At 47.2% G+C, this 16,493-nt stretch overlaps 2 protein-coding genes across 2 annotated transcripts in view; one reads left to right on the top strand and one right to left on the bottom strand.

Annotated features, from left to right (window-relative positions):
• The window catches only part of LOC149855880 (cullin-associated NEDD8-dissociated protein 1-like), a 29,730-nt gene extending 23,448 nt beyond the window's left edge, over positions 1-6,282 (bottom strand). Inside the window, exon 1 of the mRNA XM_090021974.1 lies at positions 2,670-6,282. Coding sequence (XP_089878100.1) covers positions 2,670-2,737 — 68 coding nt within the window. The 5' untranslated portion in view covers positions 2,738-6,282. The remainder of the gene's footprint in view (positions 1-2,669) is intronic.
• A 155-nt stretch (positions 6,283-6,437) lies between these two features.
• Positions 6,438-15,808, top strand: SEC13 (SEC13 homolog, nuclear pore and COPII component). The gene is made up of 9 exons (XM_090021978.1): positions 6,438-6,577; positions 6,665-6,709; positions 9,999-10,114; positions 10,838-10,989; positions 11,933-12,066; positions 12,332-12,465; positions 13,253-13,373; positions 14,244-14,390; positions 14,931-15,808. The coding sequence occupies exons 1-9, from the start codon at positions 6,575-6,577 to the stop codon at positions 15,039-15,041; spliced, it is 963 nt and encodes a 320-aa protein (XP_089878104.1). The 5' UTR covers positions 6,438-6,574; the 3' UTR covers positions 15,042-15,808.
• Positions 15,809-16,493: the final 685 nt, after the last annotated feature.

The raw sequence follows: 16,493 nt of genomic DNA, 5'->3' as shown, positions 1-16,493 counted from the left end.
CCATATCTTTAGTGCATAAGCCTCTTCTTGAGCGGTAAGTAACTACATCTGGGCTTAGAGAGAGATGGAAGCTTGTGTAACCTGCCAGAAACTGAAGATGAGAAAAGCAGATTGTTGACTTACAATGTCAACAATACTTGACATTTCTGAGTCAGTAAGAGCTATTTAGCTTCTTTTGAAAGCAAAGTCTGCAGAGAACATTGGACCACATAAGGATCCTCAGCCAAGCACTAATGAAGCAGCTCCATCATCAACTAACAAAATACTAGGCTACCATGCAAAATAAAGGCTTTGAACATGGTGGGTACCCATAATAGCCACAGCTTAGATGCATGCTCCAGATGTCACTGGAAGTGTAAAAGTCTTTTTTAAATAGGAAGCATTTGACAAAGCACAATCAAAAACATTAACATGCTCCTTGATAAATTAAAAGGAGTATTTTAAAACTCAACTGCATGCCCAGAGGGTAAAGTAGTACATCTGCATAAGAGCTACTAGTTGGTTAAATGACATCAAGTTAGAGTCATTTTTAAATATTGCGAACAATGCTACTAATAATATCTTGTGGTCAAATTCTTCTCTCCGATACCCCTGTTCAAGTCCCACTGACATCAGTAAGGGCTGCTGGAGGCATAATGTTTGTCCTTTGATTATTAAAAGGGAGAAATTATTTTAAGCTCGTCTTCCTGTTACCAAGGGATTTGTCAAATAAGAAAGGCCAGTTGAATTCATGTTTTTTTCCAATCCATTTAACTACAAGCAGTTCCTGACACAGCCACCTGCTGCAATAAAGTGTAAATATAACTTATTTTTAAAACTGCATTTAAAATGTTTTCCTCTGAACTTTACATTCCATATTTGGGGCCTTTGAACTACATGACTGTAATGGCCCTTAGTTCCTCTTTCATGGGGCAGACAAATTACCTCTCGCCCCTCTCACTTCAGGCCCCTCCTGCCCATGATGTTAACTAGGTACCAGTATCCCCCTCCCTCCTGTGGTCTACTCAGGGGTTTCCCCTACATCACTGTTCCCAAACCACGAACACCGTGTGCCCTGGAGGCTGCAGAGGCACAGCGACAGCAAGCAGGGAGCTCTCGCAGGTGGCTGCATCGACCACCCACAGCATTGGCCTGCAGGAACTGCCACAGACGCTGCTGGCTGTGTCAGCTGTGAAGGGGGGAAGGTGGCAAGCAGCTGGCAGCATCGGCAGGACTTTTTGCACAGGGTGCACCGCCAATCTCAGGGGGTGCATGTGCACCCCTTACGCATTGCTAATGTCCCAAACTGTGGTACAGGGACCACCAGTGGTACATGAACAGCCTGTCAGGAGTACGCGTTAACAGATTTGTTATAATTACTGTACATGACAAAAACTTGCTGGTGGTACTTAAGGTTGTATCATTTTAAATTGGTGCTGTGCAATGTCAGAGTTTGGAAACCGCTGCCCTACATAACTTCTTTAATTGCAATTCAATGGAGCTTCCTTCATTCTCCCCACAACACCAATACAAACCAGACACCAGCCTCTCCTAACCAAGCCACCAGAGGCCTTTTCTATTTTACCTGAGCAGCACTGAATACACAGCACAGGATTTCCAGGGATCGCCAGCTGCCTGCAATGACTTGTTTTGTTTTTGCTGGCTGTGACAGTCCACTGCTCCTCACCCCAACTTCCCCGGGGGGGGTGTGGGTGGGATCTACAACCCAAGAGCAACGACCAAGGGCTCAGTCGTGCAGAACAGACGAGATCAACCTGTTTCCCTGCCCTCAGCCGAGAGGCTTCAACCTGCTTCCCTTCCCTTCCCTTCCCGGCCTCTCAAAGTCTGAGATCAAGTCTCCCGGCTTCTTAACTTGGCAGGGGAAATACCACGCATCTGCGTCCAAAAAGGCAGTTTTCCTGAACTGCTTCTCTGGCGCGGTTCAGGACCCACCAAGGTGCAGCCCAGTTTATGGAAACAGCCTCTCCTCCCTTGCTTGCTCTGAGGGCCTCATGGCCGAGGGCAAGCAAAACTCAGGGGCATCTGAACCCCAAGCCAGGCCTGCAAGCAGGATGCCCGCCGAAGGATTTGGAAACAGTGCAATGTAGGAGAAACACCACGTATCCAGGTCCACAAAGGCAATTTTCCTGAAGCATTCCCAGGGATAAAACTGCTCTTGTGGTGCGGTTCAGCACCTGCTGAGGCATCAGGGCTTAAATCACTTCATGGAAATGGGAGGCTCCTATGGCCGCACAGCTGAGGGCAGGCGAACCCCGTGCCTCCACACTTGGGCCTGTGCACAGCACAGCACGCCCGGTAAAGGGTTTGGAAATATCCGAAGCCCCACATGGAGGTGGAGGATGTTTGCCAGCTGCGGTTCGGCACTGATTTGCGGATTTGGCTGGAACACGAAACATTTCGTTAACAAAAAAAAAAAGTTTGGGAGACAAACCGAAGCTGCGGACGGGGGACAGTCGCGGACTCTCGGATTCGGCGCTCGGTTGGGCCAATTCGGCCACAGTCAGAGCCGCAAATGATACGTATATCGTGATATATAAATGATATAAAAGGAAAAGCAGACAAATGACATGAACGGCAAGCAAACAAGCGCGGTTTCCCCGCCGGGGCAGCCCCGCGGCCCAGGCCCCCCTCCCGGGGCCGCCAGGATCCGGCGCGCGGCCGGGCCCTACCGAAAGTCCTTGTCGGTGGACGTCATCTTCTCCAGCAGGTTGGAGATGTGGTACGACACGTTCGTCATGTCGGCGCCGCGGCCCGCCCGGGCCCTGCGGGGATCCGCCGGCAGAAGATGGCGCCAGGCCCCGCGGCCGGGAGTCCGCGGCCGGGTCCGGGTCGGGCTTAGGCTCGGTCTCCGTCTCCCCCGCCGCCGCCGCCGCCGCCGCCTCTGCCCGGCTGGAAGGCGCTGGAACAGCTCGGCCGCGCCGCCAGAAATAGCCCCGCGCCCCGCCCCGCCGGGCCCTGCTCCCGCCTGCTGGGGACAGCCGTGCTGGCAGCCCGCAGCCCCGTCTTCCAACTCTGCGCTTTAACTGGGAAAAACTCCGCTCGTTCCTATATCCATCATCACTATGAAAGAAAGGGCTCAGGTTGATAAAAGGAATGGCTGTTTTCCCCATCGTGTCTAGGAGCCTTTCCAGTGACCCCTGCTTCAGCCTGCAGCAGCTCCCCGCTTGCCTCTGTGGTGTCAAATGCAGCCCTTGGGTCGGCTTTTCGGGACTTCCCAAAACCTGTGGCCACAGGGGGCCCCGCAGACGAGGGTCTCCTGTGTGCATCCGCTCGCCGCCCCTTCACTTCTTCACCTCAAAACTACCGTTCAGGGGGCCCCCAAACAGTTGTGGGTTAATTACTCTGGGAATTAACCTCCCCCATCCTGTTGGTTTGTCTCCTCTGCTCCTCCAACAGGCCTGGCCTCCACGGTCCATTTGGCTGCTTCTCCGCCAGCATCTTCTCTCCTGCTCCCTCGGGACAAAACAGCCTGCTTGCCTGACCCAAATGGTCCAGCCCTGCCGTTCAAATCCTCTCGGAGAACAACCCAAGGCCCATGGTAAGTTGCCAAGCAATGATGGCGTGTTGGGCAGCTCACAGGAACGACTGGTCTCAGCAACAGCATTTGTTGGGACTATTTCAAAATTTGACTCGAACATTGCAAACTGCACAGGTGCGAGCGGATCCAACCATATGTTCTTCTCCCAGCAAGCTTTGTCCTTTCTTCCTTCCTTTCTTCCATCTTGCGCTTCTCCTGTAAGGAACACAGGACTGGAAGGGATCTCCCAAGCCATTGAAGGCAACTCTTTGTCCAAAAAGCATCTGCAAGACCATCTTCTGGTGCCTCAGAGACAGAAAACACCTGATTAAAAAAAAGGGAGGGGGACCAAAACCTGCCACAAGAGAACAGGAGAAACACAGGCATCACCAGTGCCTCTTGGGTTATATTCAATATATGGCACCAGAACTTATGGTGGCAAAGAACAGGCAAGCAGCCACCACTGTCGAAGTGATGGCCGTCACTGGCTAAATAGTATTAGAACTTCCATCACAAGATCACTTTTGTGAGCAGCTCGTGGTCCCAATTCTCAAACCATTTCATATGTATTTAAGACTACTTTGGTCCCATTTACAGCTCATGTTCTAAGCAGGCAACACAAACAATTAGGGGGGAAAAAAGACAGCATTATAACTCATTTTGCACCTGTATCATGACTTGTTCCAAGTCAGTCAGGAAGTCTGTGGCAAGGGCAGGAATTAGATCCATATCTCATAAAGTCCCTCCTTTCAGTAGCAAATTATCTGAATGATCTAGAGAGCTCATTGATACCACTTTATAAATGGTTATGCATGTAAAGGGAACAGAGCCCCAATATGCAGTGATAGAGCCATAGATAGGTTTGTTTTACAAACCAAAATTGGATTGGAAGCTTTTCTCCATTTAAATTAAACATTAGCAAAGCTTTTTGTTTGAATGTAAATGTTTTGGAAACCCCTTGCATCTCTACGCTGTTGCAGAAGAATCGGGAACAGAAAGTGCCAAGCTCATTTTCTTACCCAAGCTGCAAGACATGCAAAGAGTCAACAAGCAGAAATAATAGCAAGAAGTATATTGCACTGTAAAATGACTTGGAAGAATATAAGCAGGAACGCTGCTTTTAAATGGCAGGAATGCTGGAAAACCTATCTGTTTCCTTAAAGTCCACCCGGTACATTATCACTGTGGTTGTGCTCAGGGACCTCAGTCAGGGACCAGAGCCCTGGTGTGCCAGGCTGGCACTGTCCAAATATAAGGAAGTGCCTCATGGTGAAAGGACAATGAAGTTCACTTTTACCGGCTGTTGTTTTCCTGAGTCCAGAGCACTTCAGGGGCAGTAAGCTCAGCTCTGAGAATGCATGAAGGGAAGGATGCGATGATGAGGCTACAAGGTGCACTCAGGTGGCCATGATGCATTTAGAACAAAACAGGCGCTTCCGGTTCTCTCCTACAGCACTACACTATCTCCTTCGCTATCAAGCTGTCCCAAATACAGAAGCACTGTCTTCTGCAAACCATGATCAGACTGCACCTGTCTTTCAGTCTTTACGCTGTGGCCTCTAAAGTTGCAGATTAACATTAATTCTGTCCTTTTGGCTTTTAAACATCTGGGGAACATTATTAACTTTTACACTTTCATCTGAAGGTCCCAAAGCACATCACACAGGAAAACAGACATCATTCTCCTCAGTGCACAGATAGAGAAATTGAGATGGAGAAACATAAAATGACTTACCCAAGACCTCAGAGAAGCCACCTAGTGTCAAGACTAGAAACACCTGTCCCCCAATCTATTGTCCTCACTGCTGTTTCCAGGAAACAAGAGCAACAGCTCTAGATTAAATCCCATCCCTTCTTGAAACATTTCCTGAAGGCCCCACTGTTGTTGTCTGAGTGTAGCAAAGTACTGCATCTTTGCACATCTCTCTGAGCCTCCCTTCTTTTAAATGTCAGCGTTCTTTTAAATGTCAGCGCACAACCCCTTAGCCCCTGAAATGGTTTCTCTCTGTTATGACTATGTTTGATGAATGGATATATTTCTTCTTGCTGTTAAATGCCTTTTTTAAAGGAAGCAAAATTGTCTTTTAGATAATATTTTAAAGTAGATTATTGCGTCTTTTTTTTTTACTTCCTGTTGCTCTGAGCCTTTTGGGGGAGGTCAAGTGGCTAAACATGAAGTAGTACAACCCCTGGGAATGCAACCGCCACACTGGCAGACTTCTCTTCAGATTTCTGAATATGGGCTTAATACCTGTTTGCTTCTCTCTCCCACTACCACCCCCTTCTTGCCCTTGAATGTTGTACTGTAATTTCTCTCTCCTTATTCTCCACTTTCTGCACCTTCTTTCACAGGATGAAGTGAACCTCAGCTCCCAAAAGCTTGAGTTATATCTGTCTACCTACCTAGATATGCCTATAACAGTGAAAGGCTAGCTTGAAATCAAACAGAAAGATTTGCATTTTATCTGTATCCATCTATCTATACCACTATTTATACAGCAGCATTTATGAGCTGAGGTTTGCTTGTTTTATCAGCTGCTGTGAAAGGACAGTTAGCCTGAAGTCAAGCAGGAAGCAGGAGGTTTGCACCTTACAGAGTCAAAGCAGAGATGTGCAGAGAGAGCTCTCCTCTTTGCTTCAGTCTGTATAGACATCTATCTATATTATCTATCAAGATAGATAGCACATGGTTTTGTGAGCTGAGGCTGCTTGTGCAGAATCATCACTTGCAGGAGACACCGCCAGGAAAAGCTCCTGGGTAAGTCTATGAGCGCAGCACCTCCCCCTCCTCTGGGCTTCAGACTAACCTTGTGCGTCTCCACCTCAGGTCCCCCACCCAGGCGCTGGGGGCGGGCGGAACCTGGGCGTGTCTTCGCTTGTTCCCGACCGGGCGGTTTTCGCCGGCGGACCCGGGCGCTGGGGAGGATGAAGCCGGGCGAGCTCGCGCTTGTTTCCGGCCGGGACGTTTTTGCCGGCGGACCCGGGCGCTGCCACGTCTGAGCGCTGCCGCCGCCGCGGGAGCGGGAGCAGGACGAGGCTGAGACTGGTGCCGCCGCCATGGTAGGGGCCGGGGCCGGGGCCGGGGCTGGGGCTGGGGCTGCGATACATGGGCTGGTGGCCTGACCCTACCCCACTTCTTCCTCGCAGGTGTCGGTCATCAACACCGTGGACACGTCGCACGAGGACATGATCGTGAGTGTGGCTCGGCTCAGCTCCCCCCAGGCCGGGGCGGGGGTTTGCCATGACCCCCATCGGGTCTCCTCATCCTGCGGGCAGGCTGTGCGCTCCCTACCCCGCCCCGTGGTGCCGCCTGCGGGCGCCTCTGGTGACAGCCGGGCTGGTGGAGCTGCCCAGGAGTGCAGAGGGGGCACCCTCCTGCCGGCTGGGCTGCCAAAGGGCGAGTCTTCCCCTCCTCGTGCAATCACGTCAGGTTTGGCAGGGACCTCGTGGGCTCACATCTAGGCTAGGCCCCCGCATGGAGCAGGGCCAGCCCCAGCTGTCTCATGTAGGGTTACCAGCTCGTTTGAATCTATTCGGTGAGGTTTTCAGAACGGCAGCATACCTGTGACATGCAACTTGATCGTGCCCACGCGTATCAGTTACAGATTTTGATGCGTAGACTTTACTTACTGGATTACTGTACAAATCTGGTCCAGCATTTGATATTTATTTTAATGAATGCCCTATTGTTTATCTCCTGGGTGACTCTCAGCATCTCCTGGAGATTTGTATCTAATTCCTAGAGATGCCAGGGCAGTCCTGGAGGGCTGGCTACCCTTGTCGCATCCCAGCCAAGGCTTTGTTCACCTGGGTTTTAACCTCTAAGGAGAGAGACCCCACCACCTCTCTGGGTAGCCTGGTCCTGTACTACCCTCTTTGAGTTTTTTTCAAATATCCAACTAAACTTTCCTTGCTACAACTTGAGACCATTGCTTCTTAATGTCATTTCTCACCACTGAGAGCAGTCCAGCTCTATCCTCTTTTGAACCCCCCTCCAGGTAGTTGAAGGCTGCTATTTAAATCCCCTCTCGGTCTTCTTCTCCTGACTAAATAAGCCCAGCTCCCTCAGCCTCTTCTCAGAAGTCATGTGCCCTAGCCCCCAAACTATTTTCACTGCCCTCCACTGGACTCTCTCCAACTTGTCCACATCCTTTCTGTAGTGGGGGCCACAAAACTGGACACGGTATTCCAGATATGGCTTCATCAGTGCCGTTGTTGCTAAGAAGGCTAGCAGTATACTAGTCTGCATTAGTAGGAGCATTGCCAACTGATTGAGGGAAGTGATGATTCCTTTCTATTAGGTGCTGGTGAGGGCCGGAGTCCAAGGATCCACAGGCCACACTTGGCCTGTAGGCCAGAGATTGAGCATCTCTGTTCTAGATCCTTCCTTCTAATGCCTGGGACTTGCTGCTAGAAAATAGATGAGGTAACATTGTGCACCATTGCTGGAGGGATGAGAGAGAGGCAGATCAGTGTGTCAGTTTGTGGGAAGGGGGAATGAAACAGTACTTCCAAACACTATCTTCAGATGGGCAGGTCTGTCTCTCAGTGGCCTGTGAGTCTTATTTGCAAATGTAACCCCTCGGCTGGTGTGGCTGCGGGGAGTCAGTGTCCCCAAGCATTGCTTTAGTAACAAAAGGGTACAAACAAGTCAGATAAATTTATGTGCATAGGCATTAGAACACAGTCTGTAAATAGGCCATGAAACTCGTACGTGGAAATCTGATAACAAAGTTTCCCTTTTCACCAGTATAACTTAACTTCAACTTGTCAGTCTCATAAGGACCCATTGGGTTGAGGACCTTTCCCTCGTGCACAGCAGATTCCAGGTGGCACAAGGACTTTCAGCACTTCACAATACACTGACTGCACTAACTTCTGTGGCCTTTTAAGTGCAACTCACTGGGTGTGTCTACACGAGACACAGTGGAGTAAACTAATTAGCTCCACAATAGATATCTTGTATCTACACATGTGCCCCCATTAGGTTGCAGGAAACTAATAAACTCCACAGCAGGGAGTATTTACAAGCACTACCATTTTGTGGAGTTTTTTACTTCACAGCACTGCATGTATAGACACTAACACAGCTGGCTGGGGGATGAGAGTGCTTCTGTGTGGGGGCTGCTTGCTGACACAGGAGAACACTCGTGCCCCAGCCAGCCCCTCCAAAGCTCATAGAGTTGGTTGGAGCAACCTCAGGGTGGCAGGCTAAACCTTTGGGCACCCTGCCAGTTAGGGTTTCTCTGACCTGGTTTAGCATGCTGGAGTCTCAGGCTCGCATTCAGATGGTGTGCCCAGGAGCAATACACTCCAGTGTGATATGTACAAGAGTTTTTTGTATGCTAACAGCAAGTGCAGGTGTGCCCACTCTAGGACCAGTCAAGTTCTCTCCTTGCTGGTGTCTCTTCTGTGGGGAAGTTGATCCTGCTCCCAGCTGCACCCAGACCGGGCTCCTCCACAATCTCCCTGGGGCCCCTTTAATGGTGCTGGGAGCATGTCAGGGAACAAGGCCTCTCCCATACTCTAATTACACTGGCTTCAGGTAAAAATGGCCTCCATGTTGCAGCTCTTTTTTTTTTTTTTTTTCCCACTGCTACTCCTACTAGCCCTCAAAACAGCCTGAGGACCATAGTTCAGACTAACTCCCTGGGTTTGGTTTTCCTAGACTTTGAGTGCCCCCCCCCCCCCCCCCCCCGCTCTGTTTATTTTTTCAAAACCCAAGGGCAGGAGCTACACAAGCATCAGTGATTGGTAAAACTGTGTAGGGGAGGTGGATCAAAATTTTTGTTCCCATTTGAAATGTAAAGAAACCAGAACCAAGATTAAGTAATTTAGCAAGGCCAAGAAGAGTCAGTGGTAGAGAATAGAAGCCCAGCGCTCTGACTTCTTGTCTCAAAGCACTGGGTTTCACTACTTGTGGTAATTACCCTATTGCAGGGGTTTTCAACCTTTTGGGTCACTGTACCCCCAGTGACTGGATGTGGGGGGGGGGAGTTAGGGGCTGGTGTGTGGCTGGGCGCCAAGCAGGAGGGGGCCAGAGTGGCGCACAGCTAGACACCAAACTAGGCAGGGGAGGTGCACCTGGCTGGCCGCCAAGCAGGGCAGTGGTGCGTGGCCTGATGGGGAGTGGTGGCAGTTGCCACGTTTGACTTTCCCCTGCCTCCCGTATCTGGCCAGGCAGGCAGCACCTATGCAGGATGGTGCGTGGCAGCACTTCGTCCTTGCCTGCCTGCACCTACCCCCTAGGGCCTTCTCAAGTACCCCCAGTTGACAACCTCCACCCTATTAGAGAGGTGTAAACTATAGACATTAAATATAATATTGTCTACTTACTGCAAGAAAATAATTTGGAACAAATGACCTGCATGAACACAATAACTGAAGTCTTTTTATCATATTGCTCTGGTACCTGGTAGACAGTTCATGAGTGTTCCAGCCACTCTTGAAACTTAGTGGAAATCTGTCCATTCCCTTCCAGCATGATGCTCAGATGGATTATTATGGTACTCGGCTAGCAACCTGCTCCTCGGACAGATCTGTGAAAATCTTTGATGTAAGGAATGGAGGGCAAATCCTCATAGCTGATCTGAGAGGGTGAGTGCTTTAAATATCAAAATTTAAGTAATGTACTGACTGTTGGCATAATACATCAATCATCTCTCTAGTGAGGAAGGGTTTGTAAAAACTGATGTGCAACTACTCGCTAGGTATGTCCACATGTTGCTGTACAGTGACGTTGTTGTACAGTGACTAAAAAATGGTGCAGTAACCACCTGTACTGTCATATGGGCGTTGCACGCTTAAATTTCCCTGCTGTGTCACCATAGTGGTGCACTATAAGCAGGAAGTATGCCACTATGGGGATGTAGCTAGCGAGCATGTGTAGACCCATGTGATCACTACATTGCTGTAGTGCACCCACCTTGCACTACGCAGTATGTATCTTGGGAAGCAGTGTGTCTGGTTGTCTTTAAACTTGCATTACAGTGAATGGGGGAGAGGTGGAAAGTGAGTTACTTGTAACTCAGCTTTTAATCTCACTGAAACTTTGACCCCCACATTCCCAGAAATAAATATATTCCTAATAACTGACGTGAGCAAACACTGGGAGATCTTATCCCAACTACTGTATCCTAAAACCAGTTCCATTGTCTAGCAGTAATGCACAATTTTCATTGTTCCTTTTTTTCCCCCAGCAAGACATCATAAAGGTGTTTGCTTGAATTAATTTCAAACAAATATTGTTGTGAAACAAGCAAGAATAAAAGGGAATTATTCTCTCTCTCTCTCAATTGACACTTTTTTTTTTTTTTACAGCCATGAAGGCCCTGTGTGGCAGGTTGCCTGGGCACATCCCATGTATGGAAATATTCTGGCTTCCTGTTCCTATGACAGGAAGGTTATCATCTGGAAGGAAGAAAATGGCACTTGGGAAAAGACATACGAGTACACAGGTCATGACTCCTCAGGTATGTGGTGGTCTAGGTGGACACAGGGTCAAGTTGAATCTGACTGAATTTTTTTCTTCATCTATTCTGTAGTATGTAAGCAACATATGTGTTCTCTGGGGACAGGAGAATGTCTCCAATAAAATCCTCTTTGTCTCTTCTCCCAGGGCTGCACATGCTAGCAATAGCTTTCCAGTCCTGATGAGAAGGGACAGTTTTTGGCATATAAACACCATAAATCCACAGAGTGTTATGTTGTGCTCCCACAAAGCACCAATCTGGTGCAAATACACGAGAACAAAAGGGCTGATAGTGATTTTTCCCCTTTGCTTGCTATGTCTCATAGCAGAGGTCTGCTCTGGTCAGCTTCTGAAGTTGATGCTGAACATTCAGTTTCTGTTCTAGGATCAGTGGTGTTCTCAGCAATGACAGGAAACTTAATATTTTGAACTCTGATTTAAAAACTCATCCCTCCCGCTTATACCTTCTTTATACCCCTTATTGGTTTTAAGGCAGCTTCTTGTTAACGGCAGGAAGTCAGACAAGATAAATGATTCTCAACCAGGCTGCCTTGAGATCCTGGTTGCCATGTGGTGTTAGTTAGGTCTGTTAGGTGTGCAGACATGATTCATAAGACAAATCCAGAATTTTCAAATAGGAATCCGTAGTGATAAAAACATTCTGACCTGTTGTAATCTTCCTGAGCTCTTTGCAACAGAAGAATTATACTGTTTTCTTTTCTGTAGTCTAGAAAAGAGAAAACCAAAAACTGGAATTTTATGATAGGTGCCTCAGTTCTGTCAATGTGCATCTTGGGTCTAAAAAGGTTGAGAATCATTGGAGTAGATGATTAAAGAAATACTTTTTTATTAACTTTTTTTAATTCAAGTCACTCATTCATGGCTTCCAGTGTCTTTGCAGCTGGTCACTTTTCTGACAATCTTGTATTTACTATTTCTGACAGTGAATTCTGTCTGCTGGGCACCACATGACTATGGATTGATCCTGGCCTGTGGGAGTTCTGATGGGGCCATTTCGTTATTGAGTTACACAGGTGATGGACAGTGGGAAGTAAAAAAGATCAGCAATGCACATACCGTAAGTGTGTGTCTATCACATATGTGTTGCCGTATAGATAAATGCCATACCCCAAAGAGTCTAGGTAAAGAGAGAACAAAGTGATGTACTGGTGGCAATAGGTGAGTTTCCTAGGATAAAAGAATGACACATTTTGTTGTGTTAGAAATAAGCATCGGAGGGGGGGAGTTGCTTTTTGTGGACGTGTGATAAAACATAGTGACCCCAAGCAGGTTAGATTTTTAAAGGGTAAAAACTTTAACACTCAGATTCTGTTCTGGCACAGATTGGGTGTAATGCTGTTAGCTGGGCCCCTGCTGTTGTACCTGGAAGCCTTATAGAGCAGCCATCAGGCCAAAAACCAAACTACATCAAAAGGTTTGCATCCGGTGGCTGTGACAACCTCGTCAAGATCTGGAAGTAAGTGTCCCATCATCTGACATCTATTCTGCTTCCTTCCAAGATATCAGTTCCTTTGTTGATCCACTAGATGGCTTGCTAGAGGCCACTTACCACAAATAGTAATTTAAACAATGCCATGTTTTCCCCTGTCGCTTAAAAGTGTCTGTCTTAGAGGATGTTGAATGGAGATGGCTCTCTGAGATTTACATCTTCTCATGGGCTAGTTCTCATTTGAAAGATCCTCTTTCACTTCGTATCTCAGGAAGCAAATACTTTCTTTGTGATTTTTAATTTTCCCTGGCTGTGCTTGAAGCAGTAGCAATATACAGGCAACCCTTGCCATTCACGGGGATATGTTCTTGAGATCCCTACGTATGGCAAAATACATGAATATGGCACTGCGTTCATGAACATCGTGAACACAGTGGCCCCAGTGGCTGGAGAAGGGGGGCATGGCTGTGCTGGCAGTGGCAGGAGACCGGTGGTGGCAAGCATGGCACTCCCAAGGAGCTCCTGTAAGTGTATTTAAGATGTGGGTTCAGCATTTGCAAATATTTTAAACCACGAATGCTAAACCCATGAATAGTGAGGATTTCCTGTAATTCCAATTCTGTATGTAGGCTATTGAAACTGAATTCTTTTACCTCTTGGGTAGACCCTCCAGGTTAAACATAAGAAAGTGGGTGAGGAACATTTGTGTTTCCTATTTTGTGGCTAAATTGGCCACTTTCAGTATTGAGTACATTGCAGAATGGTGTTCCAAAGTGGGAGGCAGAACAGACGTGATTGTTTGCTACCCCTTCAGGGAGGAGGATGGCCAGTGGAAGGAAGAACAGAAGCTGGAGGCTCACAGTGACTGGGTCCGAGATGTAGCTTGGGCACCCTCCATAGGCTTGCCAACAAGTACCATGGCTAGCTGTTCACAGGTAAGACTGTCACTGAAACCATTAATATGCTGGTTCTGAATACTCTCATCTGTGTAACCATTCATGTGAAATGAAGTCAAGAGGTGTTAGAGCTATGGCAGATATAACAAATCATTCTGAGGTGCTGGCAGTTATCTATACGTGTAGGTTTCTGGCTTTCCCTTCTGTTAAGAAAATGATCTATAGAACTGAAGAGCTTAGATCTGTAAGAGACCTTATTGGACAAAGGAGAGGAGTGGCAGCAGAGTCCGGCAGTCTTATTTTCCTTGTAGGCAGGGAGGGTTCCACTGTGATTGTGCCTTGAGAAGGGGAATGGACTAAGATGGCCTCCAAAGACCCCTTTCATGCCTACTTTTTCAAATGTTGGCTCTGTGCTGAAAGGCTCTTGGTGACTCTGGGTCAGACATGCCCAATTCACAGAGAAAACTACTTCCTCTGATCTTCAGGGCTGCAAAATGAGGGTGGGGTCTGTGAGACCTTCTTTCTGGCTCAGACATCCTCACCAAGAGTAAAGGTTCTGTAGTGGTACTTATTGAAGCAGCTGTTGCTGCCCATGCTGGGGAAGAATCCCCCTCTCTCCTGTAGCTGGATTGGGTCTGTAAGCTTGGCAGACATAGTAGTAAGACATTAACTTAAGCCAAAAGTAGATATGGCTTATTCTGGGAGCAGATCTTTCTTCCAACCTACTTTTCTGACTGCATGTGGTTTTTAATATTTCTTAATTAGACCATGTAAAAATACTCAGAACTGTGATTGGTATGTTTGTTCAAAATAGATGCTTTTTGAAACAAACAGTATGTCACTGCATAGCCTCATTTTGGCATTGCCAAGGACAGCCATTGGTCTAACAACTTCTTTTGCTTTGTCTAGGATGGCAGAGTGTTTATCTGGACATGCGATGATGCCTCTGGCAACTCATGGTCACCAAAGTTGCTACACAAGTTCAATGATGTTGTCTGGCACGTTAGCTGGTCTATCACTGCAAACATTCTTGCTGTGTCTGGAGGAGACAACAAAGTGAGTGTTGTATCTTAGAGCTGGCTCTTGCATGCAGATAAATAAGTGAACACAATGGACAGTACTAGTTTAGTTTCTCAGCCAGCATCAAGTCTTTGTCCTCATCTTGGCCCCAGGGGATGCACAAGCCACTCTTCCTAATGGTATACTTTTTAATGCCAGTTTGAAAGTAGGAATTGTTTTCATGCAGTAGAAGTGTTTTAAATAGCTCTATATTTTTAAGATAAGGTAAGATTGAGTATTTTGAAGGCAAATTATCCTTCCGGGATTCCAGTGTACCTAGAATGGGAGCATGGGTGTAGTTTGATCAATAAACAAGATACTTATTGACCAGTAAATGAGGTTCTTTCCTCAGCTGCTTTATAAGCATTAAGAATTAGGGATGTCATCAAATGCTCATTAAAGAGCAGCATCACCTGAAATCAAGAGTATGTGGAAACTTTTTGAAAAGCTTTAGAAAGAGAAAACTCTGTGCATTGGACTCCAAAGCAGGGGAGTGGAGGGTATTGTGTTAAGATCTACTTCATGTTTTGCTTCCAGGTCACTCTATGGAAGGAGTCTGTAGATGGATTGTGGGTGTGCATCAGTGACGTCAATAAAGGCCAGGGAGCTGTGTCTGCTATTACAGAGGGTCAGCAGAATGAACAGTGACAACTGGATTAACAGCAGCCTAGGCACGTGAGGAACTACGATCACTAAATCCAATTTGGTTGGCCTTTCTCAATCTGATATCCAATCTGATGAGCATTCTGTACGCATTATTGATAAACTACAGCGATCATCAGCCTTATTGACATTTGTCTGAAATTAAAGATGAACTACATTTGAAAATGCAGTACTCTGTACTGTTTCTCCATTATATGTAATCCCCTCATCACAGGATTGAGTTCTCTGAAATGTACCAGGATCCGACTTCCTTTTTTGCTGAAGGACTTTGGCACGTGAGAGTGGGGCCATCACTGCTCAGCACTGAACTGTGAGTTGTAGCTCTCCCAGATCATATTAGAAAGACACGATGTACGTATCTATGCAAAGTCCTGCATCCCCTTCTTTGGGAAGCTGGGAGAGCTTTCAGCTTCAGCTGTGATCTCACCATCCAACTCCTCCAAGGCCTTGAGCAGAAAGAGGAACTCAGATTTCGGTTTGATGAAAGCAAGTTGGGAGGGAGGGAAGCCAAGAGACAGCCTTCCCATGGAAAGGAGCAGCAAGGTGTGCACAACAGTGTTTTTGATTTACAGTCCATTAACTTGGTTAAAAGCTCTTATTTAAAAATCAGCCTCTAAATGATCTTAAAACTTAGACATTAAACAGTTTCTTTTTTTTTTTTTTTAGCTACTTTTGTGTACTGGACCTCAGGTAACACTGTACTGTGTTTAGGTTTCAATTACAAAAAGGAATAAAGTCCTATTGGTTATGAAGTCTGGTGTATTGTACTAACTCTTTAAAAAAAGGAATTATATTTGTAGCAACTTTGTAGCCACAGTGTCTACATTTAGGCATTCTATACTTATGTCTTTCATATGACCAGCAGTGGTATTAGATCAGGGTAGGCAATGTTTTTTGGCCGGACTGCCAAAAAAATCACAATGTCTACCTTGGAAGATGCCGGAGTGTCAGCATGCCAGAAAAACAAAATTGGGGTTTGGGGGCAGGGAACGGGGCGGTACGGTACATGGCAGGACACACTGCATGTTAGTATATTTAATAATCATAAATTTGCCTTTGTGTACTTTTTTTGTTAAGCATGTTGCAGTGAGAGAGAGAGAAAAAAAGAAATAAGAGAAAAAGGAGAGAGAGAAAAAGGGGAGCAGAGAGAACCAGGCACATACACGCACACAACTACATGTGCACAAACATGGAGAACTAGAACAGACGCATGCACACACACATCCAGAATCAGACACCTGTGTGTACACAGAACCAGATGCATGGGTGCGCAGCCAGGCTGCCGGGCCACCAGGTGAAGTCCAACCCAACAATGCCCTGGGCCTGTCAAAGTCCCTGTGCTTCCCTGGGGAGCCAACCCCCAGGCTGCAGCATGGCCAGCCGAGGTCCTAGCCCAGAGTCTTCCCATCAGCCCAACCACTCCCCTGCTCCACAGTT

The sequence above is a fragment of the Crocodylus siamensis genome, chromosome 11 (assembly GCF_052110815.1).
Source record: "Crocodylus siamensis isolate JL-2025a chromosome 11, ASM5211081v1, whole genome shotgun sequence".
In the NCBI taxonomy this organism is placed as follows: Eukaryota; Metazoa; Chordata; order Crocodylia; family Crocodylidae; genus Crocodylus; species Crocodylus siamensis.
Note: the sequence above shows the minus strand (reverse complement) of the source record. Positions and strands in the feature narration are given on the sequence as shown.